General features: G+C 45.0%; 3 protein-coding genes across 3 annotated transcripts; all 3 read left to right on the top strand.

Moving 5' to 3' along the window:
- Window positions 1-58: 58 nt before the first annotated feature.
- On the top strand, window positions 59-7,460 carry pom121 (POM121 transmembrane nucleoporin). Its single transcript, XM_058087731.2, has 13 exons — window positions 59-663; window positions 1,522-1,728; window positions 1,834-1,983; window positions 2,985-3,065; window positions 3,154-3,328; window positions 3,406-3,494; window positions 3,578-3,657; window positions 3,726-3,847; window positions 3,962-4,061; window positions 4,153-4,410; window positions 4,494-5,993; window positions 6,171-6,275; window positions 6,356-7,460. Exons 1-13 carry the CDS (start codon window positions 116-118, stop codon window positions 6,460-6,462), a joined length of 3,522 nt encoding a protein of 1,173 aa, XP_057943714.2. The 5' UTR covers window positions 59-115; the 3' UTR covers window positions 6,463-7,460.
- A 179-nt stretch (window positions 7,461-7,639) lies between these two features.
- tbl2 (transducin beta like 2) lies at window positions 7,640-11,483 on the top strand. Its single transcript, XM_058087741.2, has 6 exons — window positions 7,640-7,861; window positions 8,684-8,808; window positions 8,902-9,238; window positions 9,315-9,441; window positions 9,522-9,674; window positions 10,671-11,483. The coding sequence occupies exons 1-6, from the start codon at window positions 7,735-7,737 to the stop codon at window positions 11,128-11,130; spliced, it is 1,329 nt and encodes a 442-aa protein (XP_057943724.2). The 5' UTR covers window positions 7,640-7,734; the 3' UTR covers window positions 11,131-11,483.
- Window positions 11,484-12,050: 567 nt separating this feature from the next.
- mybbp1a (MYB binding protein (P160) 1a) lies at window positions 12,051-25,385 on the top strand. Its single transcript, XM_058087730.2, has 27 exons — window positions 12,051-12,291; window positions 13,094-13,189; window positions 13,779-13,862; window positions 13,945-14,019; window positions 14,202-14,309; window positions 14,661-14,851; window positions 16,021-16,188; window positions 16,297-16,414; window positions 17,394-17,683; window positions 17,757-17,861; window positions 17,976-18,101; window positions 18,573-18,779; window positions 18,887-18,995; window positions 19,072-19,165; window positions 19,983-20,143; window positions 20,219-20,326; window positions 20,395-20,514; window positions 20,746-20,922; window positions 21,011-21,168; window positions 21,251-21,385; window positions 21,473-21,524; window positions 21,951-22,082; window positions 22,162-22,230; window positions 23,064-23,177; window positions 23,413-23,514; window positions 23,592-23,716; window positions 24,715-25,385. Exons 1-27 carry the CDS (start codon window positions 12,115-12,117, stop codon window positions 25,121-25,123), a joined length of 3,810 nt encoding a protein of 1,269 aa, XP_057943713.2. The 5' UTR covers window positions 12,051-12,114; the 3' UTR covers window positions 25,124-25,385.
- Window positions 25,386-25,824: the final 439 nt, after the last annotated feature.

Genomic DNA, 25,824 nt, shown 5'->3' with positions numbered 1-25,824 from the left:
GCGACACCACTTCCATCCATTGGGCGGCGCGATTGCGCCTCACCTGAAAGTGAAGCACCGTGGTAGCCAATGCAGAAGAAGCAGTATAGAGCAGCATGATGGGCGCACTGCCGCCATGTCACCTAGAGAGAGAAATTTAGCTCTTCTTTCTGCTTTAGCCTTAGTTTGTCTAATCCTTTATTTCGTTCCCTCGTTCCAATACGTTGTTATCACTTTAGTGCTTTGTGGCGTGGCGTGGCTCCTTTTTTGCGGAACGCCGCTTCCCGCCAGATTAGGCCTGAATCCCTGGGCCGGACTAATCGCTCCCTTCGGCTACCTTCTTCGCTTTTGGGACTGGTGGGTGAGCGACGTGTCGGTGGTGTCACGGAGGAGGACCAAGCTCGGCGGTGAGAGGCGTGAGCAGCGGAGCGAGTCACAGCGACCTCTCAGACAGACAAGACCGGGCTTTAATGCCGTTTATCGCGGGGAACACTTGGCGAGCGAGTCGTTTCTCTTCAGCCCCCGGGACTTTCTCATGGGGAGCTACATTGGCAAACCCGAAAGTCCGACCGGCGACTTCGGGAGGCCCAGAGTCGTTCGGAACCCCAGAGAGCAACTTCGGGAGAATTTGTCCAGACCCAATCATGCTGTCTACACCCCGAACAGGAGGCTGTCCTTTGCTGGGTATGTTTATGGTCAATTGTCGTGAAGGGATTTTCGGCTCTCTTATTACTCGGCTCACCGAAAAGAGTTGGCATCGGCTCTTTCGGCTCCCAAATGGCTCTTGCGATTTCGTTTGTAAATTAAATTTGTAAAACCAAAGTATTATACAGCTGTATTATCAAAACAACCGTGTATTGTTTACAATTACTTGCCATTAGACAAAACATACATATCAAACGTTTATTGTTTTTATTACTTATTAGACTCAATGTGGATGTGTATAAAAATGTACAGTGCTTCTTGAAGGTTTGTGAACCCTTCAGATATGTTGATTTTGATCAAATAATTGTATTTACAACTGTCTTTAAGACTCTGTATTTACTTGGCACCGAATCGATACCAAATTAACGGTATCGCACAAGACCACTGTAAAGGTGACTATAGGTGTGTTACTTTATGTCTGTCTCGAGGGCTTTAATCATGCCAAAAAACATATTTATGCAATGAATGGGCGACAGTACTATGAATAGGAGCCCATTTCAGTCAACACATTCAGTGAAAATCAAGTACAGGCTAAAGTCTGATCTCTAAATCCAAAAATACCGATTTTCGATATCGTCAAGTCCACAGTCATCAAAATAGTAAAATCTTGTGACACCTCTGTTTTAAATTTTCAAGGGGTTCACAAACTTTCAAGCAGCGCTGTATACATCTTGAAGACCCCTCTGGACCCTTGCCCTGTAAATAATTTGAGATTTATGGAGTATTTTATTAAAATTAACGTATTTTAATTCCCCACTGGGATCCAATATTATTGTATTAAAGAGGTAAGGGGAGTGAGTGGATATTTAATCCCAAGGTGTGTCACATCTTTTTAAGGGAGGCGCCAGGCTCAGCGGGACGCTTCAACATCACCCCCCAGCGTCACTACCCTCTTCAGCAGCCAGGCGTCTCCTCAGTAGGGCTCCTGTCTCCCGTCAGGTGGGATGGCTTCAAGAAGAAGAGTGTCCTCACCCCTCGAAATTCCCTGGTTGCCCACAGTCCCGTCACGATGAAGATTGCCCGGCCGGACCGCAACAGCCCCAGGTTTCTTTTCACAAACACACATAGTGGGAAATGATGCTTTTGATGCAATACTACGTATGTGCTGTGGAGTAGACCTAAGCATTACTGGAATCTTTCTACATTTAGTTTGGACCACCTGAGTTGCGCCAAAGCTCCCGGGGATCCCGTTGACCCCTGCTCCAGGGAAAGTGTCCTCAAAGTGTTGAAGGAGAGCCGTAAGAGAGAGGTTGAAGATGAAGACAGGAGCTTAACCACGGAGCAGAGGAGCAAGAGAAGGTAAACAAACCAGAGGAGAAGCAAGACCAGATAAAACCATTGCGATATAGGTCCTGTTGAGCTTCTTAATCTGGCCTTCAAATGTTTCCAAATTGGCTTAAATCTTTTAACATTGAAACTGTAGCCAACACTAGGATTTGTGATGGAATTTCCACCAACCGAGGATCTGGATAAAGAGGAATAATACAGGAATGTATTATGATAGTTTGAATCAGTATGGATTAGGAGGAAGGAATGGTCTACTCATCCTTCATGAACAGGAAGTAGCCTGCTAATTAACAAACACAGATACTCCACAATTGCTCGAGGTCGAATGATGTGATTAGTTGGTTAGTGTAGGTGCCATCCTACTAGCAATTATATGCTTGCCTGTGAAGCCCTTATTGTAATAAGCAATGATGTTTAAGTGTGTTTCCTTGCATGGTTAACAGAGGTAGAACAACAATTTCAAGCACAACCCTTCCTTTAAAGCTTCCAGCAGCATGGCAGTCAACTAGCCCCACACTCTGACCTATGTCAGCAAGGGAACTAACATCACTAACATGATGTAAGCTGGTCCTTTTGTGGCAGGCCTGAAATGCAGTGGAAATGTTGTTTTTGAGATTAAGTTCCTTCTTTTGCAATTCATTGCCATTCATGTCACCAATAGCATTTTAGAGTACAGTCTTGTAGGGCTGCAACTAACAATTCTTTTAATAACCGATTAATCGTCAATAATTTTTTGTCATTAATCGATGAATCGTCAAAGCTGATATGTGTAAATATCTTGTTTTGGCTAAAACACAAAGATCTGTGTTCATTGATGTCTAAGGAAATTGTAAAAAATATTTACATTTGAGAGGCTGAAATCAGGATATTTACATATTTAAATAAAAAAATGATTAATTGGGTAATCATTTAACCATCGATTAATTGTTCTGCATACACCCTTGGATAAATAACCACATACATGATTTCATGCATACATCAGGCATAAGTAATTTGTGTTTTTGAATTCCCAGGCGTAACGACAGTGGAGGAAGTGCACATTCAGCTTTTGAACCTCTTTTGCCCAACGGAGCGCCATCACAACTGGTCCCGAAGTGAGTCTAACTTCCCCTTACTGTCACTTTGTGTTTGTATAGACTGGATCTTCTGTAGTCCTATGCCTCCACCTTTTCATTCATCCAGACCAGGAAGCCTAAAAAGAGGGATGACCTCGGTGGTGGAAGAGTCCATAATGAAGAGGTCTCGCACCTCCTCCATCAGCTCTGCCAGTGGAGTCCATGCTCCCAGAGGCACCCCTGGCTCCAAGAGAAACCCCATCTACAGCTCCTACAGCTCTTCAATGGGGGGTCTTGTGCAGGTAACCCAAGCACACCGTGTGTCATTGTTGTTAAAGCCGATTCAAGGAGATGATGATACATTTACCTCCTTTGACAGTTTAAGAAACCATCGGCGCCAAGCTCGCCAATGTCCAGCCCAGGTTCTTCTCGCTCTCAGACACCAGAAGCAGCCTCCAAGAGAGCCAGGTGTGTTTTTATAGCCTCCCTATTGATTGAGTTCACATAAGAGTGTAGGTTACTGTTTTTATCTCCTTGATTTCTTTTACCAGAGAGGATGACGGTCCTTCTCCCAGCTCAGCGTCCTCTGTTAGGTCAGATAAGACAGCCTCGGAAAAAGCGCCTGAGACTTGTAAGTGTGACTCGGCAGTCTTCCACAGTAAAGGACCTTGTCATGTACTCATGTCCAATGTATTGCAGCCAAACAGACTCCAGTCCCCAAAGTCCCAGTTACAACTTCAACAGACTCCGCTGGGAGTGGTGGGAAGAGAAAACGGAAGATCCAGCTGGTATCCGCCAACCGGGACGACCACATCTTGCTGGTAAGGAGTGACAATGACTGTTTGTTTGTACAGTGGAACCTCCAAAGTTGGAGACGCATTCGGAAACAATTTTCCCATAGGAGGAAATGATGAACTATCTATCCTGTTTTGCAGCCCCCACCACCTGAGCTGGGCTACACCGTCACTGTGAAGGATCTAGATGATGAGAAGAAAGCCGCCCTCAGCAAGATCCAGAAGGTCCTGGAGACACCTGGTGAGTTGCCGCAGATATGAGGAGAAGACACCGAGATGCATCTTTGTGTCATTTTGAACACCATCCTAAAGTCTGACATGTGTCTATCAAGCTCCCGAACCCCAAGAGTCCACCTCTTCTCTGACCTCCACCACCGTGTCCACCACGCCTGCCTCATCTACCACCTCTGTTCCCAGCACCACTACCCTCACCCTGAGTAGCCTTTTAGCTGCCCCTCTGCCCATAACCTCCAGCTCGGCCGCACCTGTCATCAACCTGGATCCCAGCCCATCACCCTCGGCTTCCAACCCTCTGCTGGAGGCTCTGAAGATGAAGAGTCCTGTAAGCGCTGCTGCCAGCACAACCACAGGTAGGACCACCGAGTTGGAAGACGTGTATCTTATGGGCTTGTTCATGCTTTTTGCTTGATTTTTTTCCTGCTTGTGTCCACAGTGTCTGCATTGACTACACTGGTACCACCCAGCGTCTCACACCCAAAGGTGTCCACTGTGTCAGACCCTCCAAAACCCCCACCTGCCTCACAGTCCCAGCCCTCTTCTATTGGTGCAGGCCAGCCCTCTGCCTTCACTCAGGTTCTGGGCCTGGTTTCCAAGCCTGCCAGCAGCAGCAGCAGCACTAGTACTCCATCATTAGCTGGAGTCAGCCCGTTTGGACTATCCAGCCTGTTCAGCAGCAGCACCGTTGCGTCCTCTGCCACTACCCCAGCCCCTGCCACCACTGCTGCCACAAGCAGTTCAGATTCGCTCAGTCACTCCAGCCCTCAGCTCCCCTCGGGGTTCAAACCCATCTTTGCTGCCACCGCAGCTCCCTCCACCACATCAGCCATGTCAGCCCCAGAGAGCAAACCACTTGTACAAAACTTCAAGCCCATATTTGGCAGCAGCACCAGCGCAGGGCCTGGCTTTGCTCCGCCTCCATACACGGCTTCCATTACAACATCTGCCACAGGTTCTTTGAGCTCTTCAATATTTGGTTCCTCAGCAAACAGCACCACTCTTACACCGTCACTTTTCACTGAGTTGACCTCCACCAGCTCCACCACCAACACCACCACCACCAACACAAATCCTGCAGCCCAGCCTGCTATAAAATCCATGTTTGAAACCTGGTCAGCTCCAGCTCCAGCTAACGTGAGTACCACCTCAGCGCCTGCTCCTGCTGCTGGGGGCACCTTTCATTTTGGAGCTGTCACCACCACCACCACCACCACCACCGCTGCTGCTGCTCCCGCTACAACCGCCGCTCCCGCCTTTGCATTTGGCATGACACAGCCTCAAGCCACCGGTCAGAAGGTCTTTGCTTTTGGTCAGACAGCGGTCAGTCAGAACACGACACAACCAACTTTTGGAGGTTTTGCCATGGCAAACGGTACCCCCGTTGCTGCAGCCTCTACCGCTAATGCTGCCGTCACCACTTTGGCACAGTCTGCATTCACCTTTGGAAAGTCGTCGTCCTTTGAAGCGCCAGCCTCGCAGACGACCTTCAGCTCCACAGCAGCTGTTGCCACCGCATCAAAGCCCTTTACCTTTGGAGGTAGCGTAGCACCCCCCGCACCTGCTTCCAATCCCGCCCCACCGGCTTTCCCATTCGGGGGAGTTGCCACCACCGCACCATCCAGCTTTGTGACACCAACTAAACCGACATTTGGGGGAGGCTCCACCGCCTTTGCTTTCGGAGGCACGACCACGCCATCGGTGGCGCCAAGCTTTGGACAAGCTGCCCAGACTCAGGGCACGCAACCCGGCCCTGCTTTCACGTTTGGTGGCACCACTCCTCAGCAGACACTCTTGGGCACCGCACAGCCTGCAACCGGCGGATTTAACTTTGGCACCGCTGTATCGCAGCCCCAGTTTGGAACACCCCTTGCAAATAATCCAGCGCCGCAGATGGGAGGCTTCAACTTTGGGGCTGCTACTGATAAACCAGCGTTTGGTAAGTTCTTGGAATAGTACTCTGTTTCCCACACGGCATGTGATCATCGCAAATGTAACTGTAGAGGAGCGATCACATTACGGTCGGCTATGCTGCACGTGTGCACGTAAACTTACTAATGTGTCTGGTTTGCCTATTTTTGAAAACCTGTGTTTCATCATTTGACTTTCCCCACAGGAACATCTACTCCATCTTTTGGCCAGACCACTTCTGCAGCCCCCGGTCCAATTCCCTTTGGTAATCCCGTAACACCACTACAGGGCTTCAATGCCGTTCCTTTCGGTAGGTCATGAATACATTTTCATAGCTGAAGGAATGATATTGCGGCTTGTTTATAACTGTTGTGCTGTTTTTCTCATCAGGTTCTCCGGCGACTCCCGCCTTCTCCATCGGGGCTGGTTCCAAGCCAAGCGGGGCGCGGCAGAGACTGCAAGCTCGGAGGCAGCACAACAGGAAGAACATGAAATAACCTTGCACTGATTGAACTTTAATTGGACTTTCAGTCGCTGCTGTGGCTTATCAATTCTTTGTTCCAAGCCCCGACTACGCCGCCCTGACCACCCCTCCAATCAGGCGGCGCCATTTTCTTTGATGGGGTCCCGGCCAAAAACACTGTTTTTGCCACCTGGGTGACTACATGATGCCGGAGGATTTACTTGAGGAGAAGATTCTGAGTCATATCCAGAGTTGTCTTAAGAAGAACAGAGAAAACGGCGCATCAGCGCAGTTTATTTTTTTACGCAGACTGATTTGTACTCCCCACGAAGCTGGAATGGAGGGAGAAAACCAACCACATAACTGTCGAATTGTGACGCATTTTTAAATTATTTTTTTAATTGGCCGCCTGCCCGTGTAAATGACTGTCACTCATCTGCACATAAAGGACGATTGCGTAGTTGGCTTTGATTGCTAGCCATAGTTATTTGTGATGTTTCTTAACTGCAAACATTCCCAAAGTCCTCCCGTGGACGGCCTTTATGTTGGGATTTTTTTCTTTTTCTTTTTTCAAGCACTGACATTCGCAGGTCAGTTGAATGATTTTGACATGTACTGAAGTACCAAAGCCAATTGGGACAGGAACATTTTAATTTCTTTTTTTTGCGTGTGTGTGCCAGACTACCTCTATTGAATCCCAGGCATTGAATCCTGGAATTACTCAATTCATGAATTCATGTCAACATCAACTACTGTTTTGTCAACGAATCTCAATAATTAAGTCAGTTTACAGGACAGAAATTTCATCTTGTGCAGCATCTTTTTTTTTTTTTGTTAACACCACGTTAGCTGTCGAGTTGTTTGTGAAATTGTGTGCAGCATAAGTGAACCTAATCTGATGCAGTGCCGGTGGTTTATGTTGATCTAATAAAAGGGATGGGTGGATGTTCCAAAACACAACTAAATTATTTTTACAATTAAAGCTCAGTTCACAAACAATTCGGTGATGGCTAAACTTCCTTATACTCAACAAATATACTCTAACAAATCTATCTACATAAGTAGTATACATTTCTACTACTCGTGCAAAGTATTTGTGTATTATCTACATACATAGAAAATAAACCAAATAGGGTATACATTTGAAGCTGATGGATGGATACATTTGCCTTGAGCTTACCCGCCAGGCCAACAGATGGCGACAACGCGCCACGACACTCAAACGCCGCCAACAGCACGTCAATAAAGCTCCCAGGGTGGTTAGCGGCAGGACTCAAATTACGTGGCACAAAGAAAGTGCCTAGAGATGGAGGTGGTCGCCTTGATCGCGTTGACTTTGTTACTCGGCGCCCTGGTGATTTTAGTGGCTTTCGCCGTGGGGAAACGGAAAGAAGAGCTACGAGAGGAAGCGGCGCAGACGAGCGAGTGTGCCGGTAAGAGCCATGCTATGCCAGGGAGATAGCGTCTTGATAGGCTAGCTTGTCTTCGCTGTGACGTTAGCGATTAGCTACCCGGTCAACTGCATCCATGGGAGTCTTTCGAGTCCCTATTAACGACATTTATTTTTGACAGCTACGCATGGGACGATATTCTGCGTCCACACAGATGCACAATTGTGGAGCTGGTTTGGGAAATTAAGGGAAAACTTAACACTACACAGGTGAAACGACAGAAAACTGACCTGTGACTTGTTGATTATGGATGGGTGGATCGAGCCAAAATCACAAAGCCATGCAATAATATTGTACATTTTCATGTAAAAGGTATTAATATCAGTGTTACCATTATTGGAAATACTGCCCCCTATACAGTATATGTTTGGTTATTTAATTGATTCGGACATCTGCATGATTACACTGTAAATAGAAAGTCCTCATGTACTGGTAAATATAAAAACACGCCTTTTTTAAAGTACTGTTTGTGCAGTAGGTACACACATAAAACCATACATATGCAAAGAATTAAATGTGCAGTTCTGACGGGAAAAGATTGTACAAGGACTGGATGGCACGTAGGAGCATGCATCCAATCTCGTACTCCCAGAGTCAAATGTCTTTTCCAAGTCCACAAAGCCAATGTAGACCGGTTGGGCACTCGTGTACCCTCCATTACCCTCCAGTACCCTTGTAAGGGTGTAGAGTGGGTCCAGTGTTCCGCGACTGGGACGAAAACCACATTGAACGTCCTGTAGCCAAGGTTTTGACGCCTTTTAAGCCAGGCACATAATCCTGCTGTGTTTGTGTTTGGTCTTCCAGTTGAAGGCAACGTGTCAAAGGCTCCTGCAGCCAAGAAACTAAAGCAGGACAAGCAACAGCGCAGTCGAAAAGAAAAACCTTCACAACACAACTTCAACCATCCGCTGTTGGCAGCATCACTTAAGGTAAGTGTAAAAGCGGTAAAATATACACAATATATCCTTTGGTTTCCTGTTTATTATTGTGTTTAGTCAAGTCAAATTGTTTGCATCCTTTAGGGCCACAGCGGCAATGTGACGTGCCTCGATTTCAGCAGCAACGGCAAGTACTTGGCGTCTTGTTCCAACGACCGCACGGTGCGGATCTGGAGCACCAGAGACTTCCTGGAACGGGAGCACAAGTGTCTGCGGGCCAATGTGGAGCTGGACCACGCCACGCTTGTTCGCTTCAGCCCGGACTCCAAGGCGTTTATCACCTGGCTCGCTAACGGGGATACGATGCGAGTCTTCAAGATGAGCAAGAAAGAGGACGGTTCTATGAGCTTCAAAGGGGCCTCAGAGGACTTCCCGCCCAGGCACAAAGCCAGCATCCTCAACATTGGCATCGCAGAGACTGGTAAACTCAGGACAATGTATACTGTAAATATTATAGATGTGATATTGAAATGTACCTGTTGACTGTCTCATTGCAGGTAGGTTCATCATGAGTGCCTCCACCGACACCAGCATCAACATTTGGGACTTGAAAGGAGAAATACTGGCTGCGATCAATACGAACCAGATGACCAACTCCTATGCTGCTGTTTCCCCATGTGGCAGGTTAGTTGCCGCCATTGTTAACAGGTTACTTACTGTCTTTTGTATCGCTTCATAACGACCTGCCTTTTTACCTCACTCAGGTTTGTGGCATCCTGTGGCTTCACCCCTGACGTCAAGGTGTGGGAGGTGTGCTTCGGCAAGACGGGCGAGTTCAGGGAGGTGAAGCGAGCGTTCGAGCTGAAAGGTCATTCAGCGGGAGTCCATGCGTTTGCATTCTCCAACGACTCTCAAAGGTTAAAAAAACCCCCACAAAAATCCCTCTACTTTCACAGTTAAGGGTTCTGTATTGTAGTATTTTTCAACAATTTGAAATAAGTCCAATAAGTGTGCCAAAATATATATTCCCATTTCGAGGGAGAAGTTGGAATAAGGCTTATGAGTCAGAAGTAAAGTTTAACAGTGTAACATTGAAAAGGTGTAGAAGTTAGCAATTGCAATGCCAGCGCTGGAAAGAAGGGTCAGCCCCCCAAGATAGAGGGCTTAGCGTCCTAGCTAGGAGACAGGAAGGATGACTCATAATAAATCCATGTGATGTGTGTGAAGTTAATTAAAGGAGGACAGGGTGCTATTGTTCCGAGATAAGCCTTGGCATGTGTTATCTCTCTGTTGCAGATAAGGCCTACTTACAGGTCTACTCCCACAACAGAGTGGAAAAGCTTTCACAAATAATGTGAACGCAAGGCATTCGGGACGTGATGCACATGACCAGAAAACACGTCATCGGACACTGTCGGACAATATTGCCCCAATTTGTGGTCTCCGTTTAATGGATTGTTTGTAACTGAGGGCTGCATGGTAGAGAGTGGTTAGCACGCAGGCCACACAGCTAGGAGATCAGAGTTTGATTGCACCCTGGGCCATCTCTGTTTGGAGTTTGCATGTTCTCCCAGTGCATCTGTTTCCTCCCACATTCCAAAAACATGAATGCTAGGTTAATCGATGACTCCAAATTGTCCATATGTGCCCTGTGATTGGCTGACGATCAGTCCAGGGTGTACCCCGCCTCTCGCCTGAAGAAGACCCCCGTGACCCTCATGAGGATAAGCGGTAGAAAATGAATGAATGAATGAATGAATGTGTGTAACTGGAGTCAACATATTCTTAACAAATGTATTTTGCATAGGAGATGACAAAGGCAATACTCGGTTTTGCATTATTATTTATAATTTATTTATGATTATTTGGGACGTTCAAATGACTGCTGTGACCGCTGCTTTTTATGGTTTCAGAATGGTGACCTTGTCTAAAGATGGAACCTGGAAGCTGTGGAATACCAATGTGGAGTACAAACAGCAGCAGGATCCTTACCTCCTCAGGACCGTTCCCTGCAAGTCGTCCAATGGCAGCCGAGTGGCATTGTCGCCCGACGGCCGAGTGGTGGCCATCAGCGACATTTGTAACGTGGCCATGTACAGCGCATCCACTGGCGAGCTAGAGGAGCAGCTGCTGAGTGTGCACAGCGAGGAGATCACGGACCTCAGGTTTGACATCAACGGACGCTTCTTGGTGTGCAGCGGGGACAAGGCCATCCGAGTGTTTCACAATGCTCCTGGTTACCGGGCAGCCATCAGGGACATGCAGGACATGCTGAAGAAGGCCCAGAACGAGGCCATGAAGCAGAGGCTGCAGCAGCAGATCAGCGACGCTCAGAGCGCTCTGGACGCTGTGCTGGCTGCTCCTGTTGAATAATCCCTGATGCTTTTGGACGCTGTGTGTCACCCTCTGCTTGCTGGGAGGTGACTGCGTTTACATGAAATTTTAATTAAAGAGGATCTTTTAATGGCAAGATGACATGTTTGCTGTATGCTGCTGTTGCTCTGTGTTTGTGCCACCTCTTATTGTTGGTTACAGTTGTTGGTGACACTTAATTCCCGTTCCTGCTTCTGTCCTCATGGCACAGTTTGCGGACCTGAATGTTTTTTTTTCTCACAATTTGAACCTTTTGAATTACTTTTCTAATCCTTAAAAGTTTTTGCGGGTTTGTAATATGAGAGGAGAGATGTTTCTGGATACTTAAAAAATAAAATATATTTGTAAAAACATGCAAATTCAGTGTTCAAGTTAAAAAAAAATAGGCCGCACGGGGCATGAGTGGTTAGCGTACAGTTCAATACCACGCTTGGTCATCTCTGTGTGGAGTTTGCATGTTCTCCCCGTGCATGCGTGGGTTTTCTCCGGGTACTCCGGTTTCCTCCCACATTCCAAAAAACATGCTAGGTTAATTGGCCACTCCAAATTGTCCATAGGTATGAATGTGAGTGTGAATGGTTGTTTGTCTATATGTGCCCTGTGATTGGCTGGCCACCAGTCCAGGGTGTACCCCGGCTCTTGCCCAAAGACAGCTGGGATAGGCTCCAGCACCCCCCACCGCCATCGTGAGTATAAGCGGTAGAAATGAATGAAGTTAAAAAATACTTAGTTTTACACATTTTATATTACAGTGCTTAGTTCACTGTTTGGATTTTTTGTTAAATAAGAAGTAATTTTTTTCCTTCTATTATTAATAGAATTAAAAGAATCAGTACAGTATTCCGGTAAATATTTCGCCTGGTCGCCTTTTGTATTGCTCAATAAAGTTGTCGAAGTTCAAACTCGCTGACCCGGAAGTACTCCGCAGATGTTCTTCGAGGATGCACGTTTTCGTCTGTGCTGCTAGAAGCATGTTGCTGTGAGATGTCCGCAAACATGGTGGAGCTTCAGGTGAAAGCAGCCGAGCCGATCCGGACAACCGGGATCCTCCAACAGAGCCGCGAGTTCCTCGACTTCTTTTGGGACTTGGCCAAACCGGACCAGGAGATCCGTTTGAGGGCGGTGGAAAACCTAATAAAATACCTGGAAAACAGTAACAAGGTAGGTGACACATGCATGGTTCACCGACATGCGGTTCTGGGTGAATTTATTTGTTTAAGAACAACAAAAAACATACATATTGATATTAATTTACAAATTGTAGTATTCGTGAACATTATCATTTTACAGGCCTGTTAGCTAAGCATAATAATAATAAAGTAGTCACTTGGTAATGACCTTTTTATTATTGCGGGTGTAGTTTATCTTGTATCGTGATATTAAATAACAGCAAAGTATACTAAAGCTGTCAGTACAGCGATGTGAGCTACCTTATGGCACATTATATTAGCAATGTAATGCTAGTTTCTGCCTACCTGATCAAGAAAATCAAAACGATGAAACTTACAACTCTTGCGTTTGGAGGTGAATAAATTAACATTGCTTCCATCCATCCATTTTCAGTACCGCTTGTCCTCACTTGCACATATAAACAACCTTTCACACTCATATCCATAACTATGGGCAATTTAAAGTCTCCAGTTAATCAAAGTGTGTATGATTGGTGCTGACATTTGTATCAGTAGACACTCATCTGTGTTATATTAAAAGTGAAACAGTTTTATCTGGACACCCCTAGAGCGGGCTGCGGAATTTGAGCGTTTCATTGAAAGAAACTCACTATAGTGCCTCACTGGAATCCAACATCATCTTAAAAGCTCCTGAAATGTGCAGGATAGGGTTCCCTTGAATACGGCTCTTGTATGGAATCGCATTAGATGTCATTAACGGTGTGTCATGAGTTACTACTTCATCAATGGAGTCATGATGTTGTCTATTCCACTACCTGTTGTCTTGTTCACAGGAGGATGAGCTGGAGTACACGGTCAAGAGGCTGGTGGATGGTCTGGCTCACACACGGGAGGTGGCGAGGCCTGGGTTCAGCCTGGCTCTGGGTCAGGTGGGTGAACATTTTACAGAGGGAAGCTGGAGATACAATTAGGGATGCACGTTCCATTTTTTTCAAGCAGATACCAATAACTTCCAACCTCTCAAGACCAATACCCATAACTTTTTAACTGTAGTTTGTGTACATCTTGAAGTAAGAACAACTCAAACAAAGTTGGATTTGACAAAGTGTCCTAACCGTATATCACTACTATTAACACAACCTACAAAAAAAACCCCAACCTTATCCTTCAAGGGTCGCGGGCCTGCTGGAACCTATCCCAGCTGTCTTCGGGCGAGAGGCGAGTTACATAGTATAAAATAAATTGGTATACTGCAAAACATTGTCATATGTATTTTTTTTCATTGTACTTTTCTTAAAAGTTATTTAAAAGTCTCATCTCATTCTCATAGACCCAATCTTGTATATTTTGCCTATATTTTAGCGCTATTCCTTATAATGTTATCGCTATGATGTCAGAAGTCCTCCTATTGGTCGGATAATTAATGGTCCAATATTTATTGTGCACCCCCAGATAAAGCAATGCAATTTGTATTTTATGTATTGTATTGTATTATTATTGTATTACTGTTTTTTTCAGCTCCTGAGCTCTTTTGAGGACCTCTCTTTACAGAATATACTTGACAGGATCAACGAGAAGCATGATCTGCAAAAAGCCAAAAAGGTAATAAAAAAAAAAACCAACAGTTTTTTTCGGAAGATGGATATGAAAAGGTGCAAACATGTTATCATTGCTCATCCCACAGAAATTGATCAGAAATGCTGCATTTGGGAGCTTGTTTGGTGTCCTCGCTCTTCATCAGTCAGGTCGCCTCTGTAAAGTAAGAACCCGTTTTATGTCACTTTCTGAAATATTGTCATGTCACAGACTTGTTTCTTATTGTCCTTGTACAACAGAATTAGAAGTGCCGCTTCTGACCAAGCACACTCACAAGACAACACTATTTACTACATTAGGGTAAATGATTGACATCTAAGAACTAAGCATGTTGCACCCTTGCAGGAGCCCCTGGTGGTGCTTGGTTGTGTGAAGCTTCTGCAGAACCTCAGCCAGCACAGACAACATCTGAAGGATCTACCCAACAAGACCATGATGGACATTCTCACTGAGGTAACAGCAGTAACTGTGGACTCACACAAGGCCAATTGTACCATGCCTGGGCCTTCACATATAAAGCACTGTACCATTTATATACTGCACATGCTTCTCTTTTGGCACGATTGGAAGAGGCGGCCCGTGCACACACAGTGTAGCTGCGTCATGGGGTGAATGGAATTATGACCATTCCATGTAGGTTCTTAATGACAGATGACACTATTCAAAATAGAAATAAAATACAAAGACCCCAGCGGGGGCCAAGTCCAGCACAGTAGGCATAACCTAGTGTGAGTCCATCTAACACCGACTTCACGTACGCTTACTGTGTTGGGTCCTGAGTTTTTGCTTTGTGTGTATGCGCAGGTTCCCGAGAAGGTGTTTGAAGAGGTCCTGCTGAGTGCCCTGCAGGCTGACCTGGCATCTGCCTTCCAGACACCCGAGCAGCTGCAGCTGCTGCTGGTGGCGCTGGAGCGCTTCCCGCATACCCTCAAGCCCAAAAAGCTCAAGAAGCTTCTGGGCTCCACCAACATCATCAACAATGACAACATCTCCAAGTAAGAAGAAGATCTGACTTAGTGTTGTAATGTGTCCTTAAAGGGACCTATTATGCTTTTTCCACTTTTCTAACCTATAAATGTAGGTTAGAATGTTATATTGTTGTGTTAATCGATGCTAAAGTTTCAGATAATGAGGTTTGCGCATTTGGAAGTGAGCCCTGAAAGAAGTTTGGGATGACTTAAAACGCTTGGTTTCAAAAGGCGTGGTAAAACTGCCCCTTTGTGATGTCACAGAGGGACGGGCTTCATAATACGTAAACTCTCTGCCCTCCCCCAAGCGCTGCTCCGCTGTTTACTTGCTAGCAATGCCTCAGAAGGGAATGATGCATTTGTTTACAATTCCTAAAGAAGTCACCATCAGGCACAAGTGGTTGGAGTTCCTGATTCCCTACCAGCCAAAGAAAAGCATTTTTAATGTCAACGGCATTTCACACTGGACCAGCTAGCTAGACGAGCCGACAAACTTGCTGAAGCTCTACACATTTCCAACGTTATTTGGTTGTGTGGAGGAGTCAGAAGGGCAAGGATTAAGTAACAATTCATCAGTGTCCTTGCTGTGTTTATTTTGTGTAGGTCATGGAGCAAAAGCACTTGTAGCGCTGTGTAGCATTATAGCATACAGGAAGTGGGGTTGCTAATAGCCATTTCCCACTGCCATTAGTGGCTCTACCTAAGTTTTTTTACACACTGGTAGTCCTGCAAAACACGTTACCGATGTAGAAAACCTAATACTAAAATGCTAAGGCTACTTACCGTTGAGAGACGTCTTGAGAAACTTGGGACTGGACAGTCTCCACTTGGATTCAGGTTCCAACACATGACTGTATGTTAAAAGTGGACATTTTAAAAAAAGATAAGACGCTGTTTATTATCAACTCCTATAAAGTTAGGCACAAACCTGAACTCTTTCTATGCATTCGGGAGTGTGACCAACCCCAGCAGAATGATAATGCCAGGGGGCGGGCCGTGGGTCGAATACATTAAAACAGACCGTTTTTGCGGGAACCACTACATTCCAAAGAAAAATACAACTGAATAGGTGCAGATTCTGGAAGAACTAGAACACTTTCTGTGTGGGTTATTGTGTGTAGCTGCTCTATGGGAGTCCACAACTCAATGCAAAGGGCGGGAAAGTGTTCATAATAAGTGCCCATTTTTTCTTTTAGGTTGACAGAGGTTCTGAAGATGTCAACACTGTCTGTGAAGAAGGAGTGCATCCTTCCAGCCGTCTTCCTGGATCTGCTCAAGCTCTCTCTGAAGGAAAACAGCTTCCAGCTCTTCTGGAATAAAGCCATTGTGGAGGGAATGTTCAAGCAGCCGCCAGGACTAGCGCAGTAAGTGGTAGCACAGCCAGCTCAGCCAATTACTTACTTATAAATGTATTTATTCATTGTTACTATAGCAATGTTTCATTATTTCTTCCATTCCTGTTTGGTGAACAGCTATGTGAGCTTCCGCTTGTTAGGCAGCGCTCTGCCGCTCCTGTCCTTGGACCAGCTCAAAGAGGTTTTGCAGGGAGAGGTGATGAAGCACTATGGCGAGCACGTTGTGTCCGCTCAGGTTAGTAAAAGCCCACTTTAATGCTACAGCAACACAGCATATATATATATATATATATATATATATATATATATATACTTATATACTATATAACTTTACTTTGTTGAGTCACCAAGCACTTACTGCAAAGGCCATCTAAATATAACAATTAAAAATAAAACTAAGAAAGCATCATACTTGGACGGATTTGCGATTCTTTTTCCTTGTTGCTAGGCAGAGTTCATTAGGTTCTCTCTGAAGGGCCCCATCAGCCAATAAATGTTGTTTATTTAACAAAATATGATACTGTACAACACCACCACATACAAAAAGGTAACACATCACTTGAAGATGGCTAATTTAAGTTTTATTAAATTCAATCTTCCCAATCCTAATTTTGGGAATGCCTGGTATCAAATAAACCAGTGGCATTTACTTACTAAGCTGTAGGGAGTATCAGGTTCGTGTTGGGGTAAAGGTGTTTTGTTCAGGGGCCTCATACAAATTTAGATTTTTGTTAAAAATCATTTTTGCTACATTTAAATGATTATTTTATCCATTTTCTACCGCTTATCCTCACAAGGGTCGCAGGCGTGCTGGAGCCTATCCCAGCTGTCTTGGGGCGAGAGGCGGGGTACACCCTGGACTGGTGGCCAGCCAATCACAGGGCACATATAGACAAACAACCATTCACACTCACATTCATACCTATGGACAATTTGGAGTGGCCAATTAACCTAGCATGTTTTTGGAATGTGGGAGGAAACCGGAGTACCCGGAGAAAACCCACGCATGCACGGGGAGAACATGCAAACTCCGCACAGAGATGCCCGAAGGTGGAATCAAACTCGGGTCTCCTAGCCGTGTGGTCTGCGCGCTAACCACTCGTCCGCCATGCAGCCACATATGAATAATAATAATACTTAAAAGTATTTGTCTTACAATATGCCCACCCTGCCCCCGGATGTTACATCTTCTTATGCAATTTTGTCCGGCACAGAAACAAGAGCGCTTCAAGTTGGCACCGGAGATGGACGCTTACGTGTCGGACTTCCTGGAGGGCTGCAAGGATGCAGACAAGCAGCTGGTGGTGATGGTGGGCTTCTCTTCGCTCACTCACCAGGGCTACCCGGTGGTGCCGTCCGTGTGGCGCGTGGTGCAGCACCTCCAGCCGGCAGCGATGCAGAGCTACGTGGAGTGGCTGAAGAGCACCTTCCTGCAGCCAAGGATGGACCAGCTGCTCAACTTCAGCACCCGCAAGCAGAAGGAGCGCCAGCAAGACCAAGAACAGTGAGGGTCCTTATTGACTTGGCGATAGCGGATATGAGGCGTGACCGCTCACTCATGCCCACTTTCTCATCAGGAACCCCACATTCCGTCTGAGGAAGTGGATCCTGGCCAGGCTGACCTCCATTCTGGACAACCACCATGTGAAGAAGGATGAGAAGCTCACCATAGAAGTGTCCAGGTCAAGATTTACTAAGAAGAACTCTCAGCCAAGCTTTGCAGTCTCGTCAAGCATTTGTGGCCCAGGAAGAAGACCTCATCATTCCTTCTGCTTTGTTTTTTTTTTTTACTGCAGGTTTGTTTTGTTTCACGCCTTCTTCAGCACCAAGAAGGTATGTGCAGACATTCCAGAGACAGAGAATAAGCTCCACGTCCCGCTGGACGACTCAACCAGAGGGGTGCTGGTCAATTCCTTCTTTGGGTAAGGTCGATTATCTTATCTTTCTTTTGGCTTACCTTTATTAGTCACATGAATGATTCATTTCATGAATGATAATTAAAAAAAACGACATCATTTCAGTGATATCATCTCCATTGTGACCCATAGCCAACATTGCATCATTTAACTGGTGCAGTCCTGTTTGTCACTGTTGTTGTTATGGGAATTGTTGCTGCTGCTGTTTTTGTCTCTCTCTCTACCCCCCCCCCCCCTTCTTCTTTTCTGTGTTTCTTCTTATAACGGCAAATAAAATTTCATGGTACAGGGAAGTTGTACCATTGTACCTTTCCTGACACAGAGCAAATCTGTTTAGCATGTAAGGGCATTTAGATCAACAATACTGTATGCCCCAATGGTTGGACGGGACAAAAAAAATAAATTAAAAATGGCATCATGAGGTTGCCTTCAGCCACAGGTGATAGTGGTAATGTTCATGATGTCTCTATCAACCAGACTCCTGCTCTCCATGCACAACATGCCGCCGGCTGACGACACAGCAAAAGACCAGGCGTTGAGCCACAAGCGCACTCTGGGTGTAATGGCTGATGGCACCTTGTGGATCTACCACCTGGTCCAGTATGCCCAAGTCCTGCTCAACCAGCCCAAATTTGTGCAGAGCATCCAGCCATTCAGTCCCGAACAGAGGCAGGCGTGGGACAGGTCTGGAACCGTTCATACAATCTGTCTCTATTCATTCTCCCATTATTGTGCTGCACTTTTTGTAAGTTTCAAGTGAAAAGTGTTTGAAAGTTTCAGTTTTCCTGCAGCATGCTTGAGTCGGTGGCGAACTTGAAGAAGAAATCCAAGAAAGGCCAATTGGCGGAAACCAGCGCCTTCCAGCAGCTATTCCTCTTGATCGGCCTCCACCTCTTCAAGGTACCTGCTGACACAACATCATTTTTATTTTTTAAGAAGTAAATCCTGCTGAATAATTTGTGTGTTTGTTGTAAAGGCTCCAGATGAGCTACTGGACATTATGAAAGACCTGCAGAGCTGTGTGGACAAAGCCCAGCAGAAAAAGGTCAAGAAGAAAAAGACAAAACAAGGTAAGACATCAAATACGTGATGATGAAAAAAAACAAGGATAGGCTGGATTATTATTTATCCATATAAAAGGAATAATGGGACCATTGTCTATTATTATAGCATATTCACCTTGAATTGTTTATATTTTTATGATTTTATATATCAATGTATGTGATCATAATTTTTGATGTTGTGATGTTTTTATTATATTTAATTGAGTCTGGGTATTATTGATAATGTATTATTTTGGCTTATTGGTGTATTCTTTATTTTATTTATGACTTTATTTTAGACATGAATATTTGTTTATAATATAAGTTTAATTTTAATTTATTTTTGTATAATTTAATTTACAGTTTTTTATCATTTTTATTTAGTAGCCTAGTTTGATATTTTTGTCTTATTTTTGCTTGATAATTTTTTACATTCATTTTTGTTAGTTTTAGTCATGTGATCATTTAATTTATCATAATTGATTTCTATATATTTACAGTATTTGTACCGTAATTTTATTATGAAGATTTTTTGGGGGATTGGTATTTTATTTATTGTTGTTAATTAGTTTTTGCCAAATGTTTATTTTTTTTTAACTCGCTTTTTTCCGATGTTAACTGTAGATGTTTTTTGTTTTCTGCATGTTGCTTGCCTTATGCATCCCGGGGAGTGTCAGCGTCTTATTTCCTACCAATTTCAAGTGTTCTCTATGAAGCGCATCTGTTCATGTATCTAGTGGCTGACATGTTTTTTGTTTGTATATCCAGTAGCTGACATATTTTCCATAATGATATAATGAAATTGTCAAACGCACTTTTGCATGATATTTTTTCCTGGCCACAGCCAACGAGCAGGAGGCGGAGCCAGAGTGGGTGGAGGTGCTGGTGGACATCCTGCTGTCCCTCCTATCTCAGCCGAGTCGACACATCAGGCAGGTGTGCAAGACCGTCTTCGCCTCCATTTGCCCCCACGTTAATGCCGCCGCTCTCACAGCCATTCTGGATGTAAGTAACAGACCACTACGACAACAATGGTGGATCTCGGCTTTGCTTAAATATGCTTTTGGGTGTTTGCTGTAGGTCTTGGATCCAGAACGAGACAGCGAGGAGGACAGTGCTTTTGTTGTCGTGGAGGACAGCAAGAAAGCAAAGAAGAAGAAAGTTGAGGAAGAGAAAGACGAAGAGATGGTAGTTGATTCTTTTTTTTTCAAAAAATGTCACCATTCATTCATTTTTGTTCACAAAACCTCTGATAGGATGAGGAGTCTGACACGTCAGGTGATGACTCAGAGGAAGATGAATCAATGGAAGAGCAAGAGGTGGACCAAAACTTCAAAATGGAGTTGATGAAGGTGTTGCAGCAGAAGAACGCTCTGGTGAGTGTTGTTGTTCGAGCCTTAGTTCTTATTTACTCCACGCTGGGGTGCTAACAACTCTTGGTTAACAGTGGCTCTCTGCATATGAAAATGCAATTAGCAAGCTGTCACACAGATGCCAAAGCATCAGGGGGCGCTACAAAACCGTTTTAGACAGTTTTCCATGGACGTAATACCACACTGCATCGAAAAAAAAACAGTTTTAAAAGCATATGCTTTAAACTTGTTCAGGCTGCAGTGGAGGGCGGCAGTGACGATGACGACGACTTGGACGATGACGCCATGATGGAGCTGGACAAGAGCCTATCGGTGCTCTTCTCGGAGCAGAAGAAAAAAATGCAGGCCAAGAAGGACGACAAGGCCAAGCTGCAGAAGGAGAAGACGCTGGTGCGTGACTTCAAGATCAAGGTAACTGGCAACTGCTAGCTTAGCGTAGCTTCGCACCAAACACACATTTCCATGAGAACTGACTCGGCAGACACTCCCGTTGTTGCAGGTGTTGGACCTGGTAGAGGTGTTTGTGGCCCGTCAGGCGGGAAGCCCTCTGGTTTTGGGCCTGGTGGAGCCTCTGCTGTCAATCATCGACCGAGGGATGACCTCAGGCAGCGAGCAGCAGGAGCAGGACTTTCTCCGCAAGGCTGCGGACATTTTCAAGTACGTCAAGCGCCCCCCCCCCGTGCAGTCAGCTTTTAGAACAAAGCTCACGTGGTTTTTGTTTGTGTTGTTTGATATTCAGGAACCAGCTGTGCAGGTCGAAAGTGTATTGCAAGACCGCCGATGACCGACAGGGGGAGCTCCACGACCTGCTCCACAAGCTGATGCAGAAAACGCAGAAATTGTCAGACTCCTCCGTCTGCCTTTACTACTTCAGGTAGATCTTCTGTCTTAAATAAATGACCTCATTTCCCTCATCAGATGGTGAAAGTATATCTTATGTATCTACCTGCCTTCTTTGCAGCGCCTCTCTGTACGTGGTCAAAGTGCTGCGAGGATCTCCGGCTGATGCGGACGTATGTTCACTGCACGCTTTCTACTTCTGTCTTCCTAAATGAGGTGGCCATTAATGCTTGACCACATTAGGTCACATTCTAAACTGATAAAAGAAGGCCAATTGTTGCTTATTAGCCAATCCTGTGGAGGTTTTAGGGAGTATTCTTCTGAGAGAATCCATTTGAATGACTTGAAGGGGGCCATAGATCAGGTGAGAGGTCACGATTGATTCTTACCAAGACTTGGGGATTCAAGGAACGGGGCTCAATTTTTTTTTGTCAATGCTACTACTACTTTGCAATTGCCCCCCCCCCCCCCCCCATCTATTGGCAAGATCATCCGTCCAAACTGCGTAATGACTGAAATAGATGTAAAAAAAAAAAGGCAAATAAGCTGTCCTTGATGATACATTATGATCGTCTACAATCTTGCATTTGTGTTTTTAGTTGAGATTCACGGGTAACCTGGACGTGGAGAGGGTCTCGGCCATCTTCAGGGAGGCACTGGGCTCCTTCATGAGTCGCAGGAAGAGTCCACTGACCGCCCAGATGTTCACCGACTTGTTCAACAGGTTCCCGGTGAGCGAGCATGCGGTCACATGACGCATGACGCAACTTAGTGGCACTCATTAGTCCAACCTGTGTGTGTTTCTGGCAGGTTTTGTGTGTTAACCTGTTGGACACAGCGGTCCAAAACATCATGTCAGGGGTACGACAGCACCAGCAGGTAAAGCTTGACCAAGGCTTTTTTTTTAAAACTGTTTTTAGGTGTTTATTGTCCAGAAAAGACTTGATATTGTAGCATCATTCAATATCACATGTCATTCACTACTAAAAAGATAATAGTACTAGGACATATCAAGCACGGAAGTGAAATAAATCGTTTTTTTTACCCCTTGTATTGGGTTGTGTTCTCCGATAGAGCAGCTACACACAATAACCCGCACAAAAAACTTTTTAGATTTTGCAGAATCTGCACCTATTCCCACCAAAATGCTCAGGTTTAATTTATTCCACCCATGGCCCACCTCCGGCCACGCCCACTCCGCTGAGATTGGTCACACGGCCAAAGTGCTTCCTAACTATGAACCATATAAGGAAGTCCGCCCCTCTGTGACATCACACAGGGGCAGTTTTACCACGCCTTTTGAAACCGAGGGCTCACCTCCAAATGCGTAAACCTCATTATCTGAAACTTTGGCATTGTTTAACACGGGAATACAACATTCTGACTACATTTATAGGTCAGAAAAGTGGAAAAAGCATAATAGGTCCTCTTTAAATTGTATTCATTGTGATCCAAATGGACTTGTTGAAACTTGCAGAGACCCTGTTAACCTTGACCAGCCTTCCTAATTGTACTGAATTGTATATTGTACATTTTTATCGTAACTCTGAGTGTTGAAAACACTCTTGCATTGACCCTAAAAATGCATCCAAGTGAAGTTCACCGTGGAAAACTATTGCACCTTACCTGCTTCATGTTGACTGTATTGTAGTGTGTTGAGATGTGTGTGTGTGTGTGTGTGTGTGTGTGTGTGTGTGTGCGTGTGTGTGCAGGGCCAAGCGTCTGTGCTGGTGCTACGAGCCATGCAGAGCAAGGCAGTGCAGCAGCTGATGAGTGGTGCTCCGTGGGTGGAGCTCTGTGCCGATGTGGCGGCTCAGCTGGTTGCGGTGAGTCGGCACCGCGCCTCCTCTTGACACCAAGAGTGTTGTTGCTTGTTGCTAGGCAGATTTCATAGGCCTCCATCTTAGCCAAACACTTCCACTAAACAGAGCTCAAACGCGAAGGATATGACTCCCCAAACTGCACTATAAGATATTTATACCTGCTAACTGGCAGTTGAATCACTGTTCTAATGTAAAGTGGCCACTTGGTGTCCCTCGTTCACACTCTCTCTCTCTTCAGGCTCTCAAGCTGTCGGGTCAAACGGAGAGCAAAGTGCTCAGGGAGAAGGTGGTGAAACTTCTGGAGCTCTGTCAGTTCCTCGTCAAGCATGTCCACCAGCAGGTCGGTAGCATGATTTCCAAGAGTGAGGGGATTTTAACTCCAGAAAAAGAACCTGACGTGTTGTGCGGCCTGTATAGAAGCTGCCCGTGGACCTGGCACCCCTCAAGAGGATCTTGCAGGCCCTGACGGACATGCTCACCTTCAAGAAGACAGGCTCACTGGAGGACACCTACTGGACTGTGATGAAACACTTTGGAGTCACGTGAGTGCTGTAGGCAGGAACCTCATGCCAAGCTGCTTTACTCAACTACAGAGAGTACCAGGCATTCATTAGGGGTAAAGTGCTGCCTGTAGAGGAATAAGAGTCAAATCAGCTAACTGTATTTCATAGTAATAATAATAATAATAATAATAATAAGATAAGATATGCCTTTATTCGTCCCTCAGTGGGGAAATTTGCATTGCACAGCAGCAAGAGTACAGAATCAGTTAAGCAGTACAAAATACACAATATAAAAAAATAAACAAGTATTAAGAACTTTACCCAGAGTTATAATCAAATCCAGTTTACAAGATAATATGAAATATGAGATGAAATATATGACAAGTCTATACGGTATGAGATCTTGCTAGTGAGTTAATATGAGGCATTATAAAAATACTGCACTTAGAACTTAATATATTGCACTTAGAGCCCTAATATTGCACAGTGAATGGAGTCTAGAATAACTATACTGAATATAAAAACAAAGTATTGCATTGCAAGACATTATAATAATAATAATAAAAATAAACACTAGCAGTACTACCGTCAACGTTAGCTTTACAGATGCCATGTTGGTGGTGTTTGTCGTGACAATCGGTGATGTTAAAGAGATGCTTAAGTGGAAGAGACGCTTGACTAATAATTGAGCATCCATTAGTGTGGTGAAGGTATTTCCTCGTCTCATGTACAACGTACAGCAACATTTAAGCCTGGAGCATCAAGAAGATCACCTGTCTGCACCTTGGTCAAGGAAAGTGTGTGGAAATGTATGTTTTTAATTGGGTTTTTTTTAATTGTGGCGGAGTCCGGAGCAGCCAGAAAAAAAACTCCTAAAAAGCCCCAAAGTCAGGTGTTTTCAAGAATGGACCCAGGGACCTTCTTCTACTCTGATAAGAGTATTTTATGAGATCAGCTTCTGCGAATGGATCCTGCAAACCAATCAAGTGTTGGAAGGCACATTCAAAGTCATCTTGTTTATCTCCCCACATACACAGGAAGCCCAAAGCAGAAAAGACAAAGCCTGACAAGGACGCCAGCCAGCCAACGCAGATGCCGATGCCGCCGCAGAAGCCTGCCAAAAAACAGAAGGGCTTCCTGCCAGAAACCAAAAAGAGGAAAAGGCGCCCTCAGCCTGTCTTGGAGCCTGCAATTGCAGCGGAGGCAGCAGCAGCAGCAGCAGCCGCGGCGGTGGCGGCGGCGGCGGCGGCCACCTCTGGCCCAGCAGTGCAGAAAGGAGACAAGAAGAAGATAAAAAATAACAAGAAAAAACAAAAACGTCCGGCGGATGACGCTGCAGTCTCACAGGCTTCCCCGGCCAAGAAGAGCAAGACACAGCCTGAGAGCAAGCCGGTGAAAAAGAAGAAGAAAAACAAAGCGAAGAAAGATGGAGGAGGGCAGGTTTAATGGCCACTCTTGAAAGCTTTCTATCTCACATGGACACCGCTGGACTTTTAATAGGATTTCGTCTTTTCCATTATCAGCCGCCTTTTTTCTCTTGTTTTTCATCATCTGACCTTGACCGACTGTCTATATATGTGTGTGCGTGTGTAGGACGGCAGTGTTGAAAGCTTATTTTTCTAATGCGTGATGCTATTATTATTGGAAAAAAATCCCCAAAACAACTGTCGCCCACAATAAATACTTTTCTCCTGCTGGAAAGCCACCATTACCATCGTTACCGTTTTTGCACCCACTCCTCAACCTTTTGTTTGTGTTATGCAACACTCATTAGATGTGTGAAATTGTTAAAAAAGAAAAAAAGCACATGAGCTCTGTATCACGACGCTGCAGAACTCCAGCACATTTGCATTGTAAGCCGTTTGATGTTGCAACACGTCAGTTGTCATTTTCAGACGCTTTGAAGAATGATAATAGAGCTGCTTTCACAGCTGCTGGAAAGAACTGAACACTGAACTTTTTTCATCTTTTTTTTCCTTTAATGAGGCACAAGAGAGGAAAACATTCAAGCAATTCCTTCAGTATTTTTGGTAATTGCTGAAAAATGCTGCAAAATGAAATGAGGACATCACAGATGACCTGACGTCATGCAGATAACACCCAAGTGGTTTATAAGTGGATTATATTGCATACAGCTCCAAAGGCAC

The sequence above is a fragment of the Doryrhamphus excisus genome, linkage group LG21 (genome assembly GCF_037039965.1).
Source record: "Doryrhamphus excisus strain RoL-2023G ecotype Guam linkage group LG21, RoL_Dexc_Guam_v1.1, whole genome shotgun sequence".
NCBI lineage: Eukaryota > Metazoa > Chordata > Actinopteri > Syngnathiformes > Syngnathidae > Doryrhamphus > Doryrhamphus excisus.
Note: the sequence above shows the minus strand (reverse complement) of the source record. Positions and strands in the feature narration are given on the sequence as shown.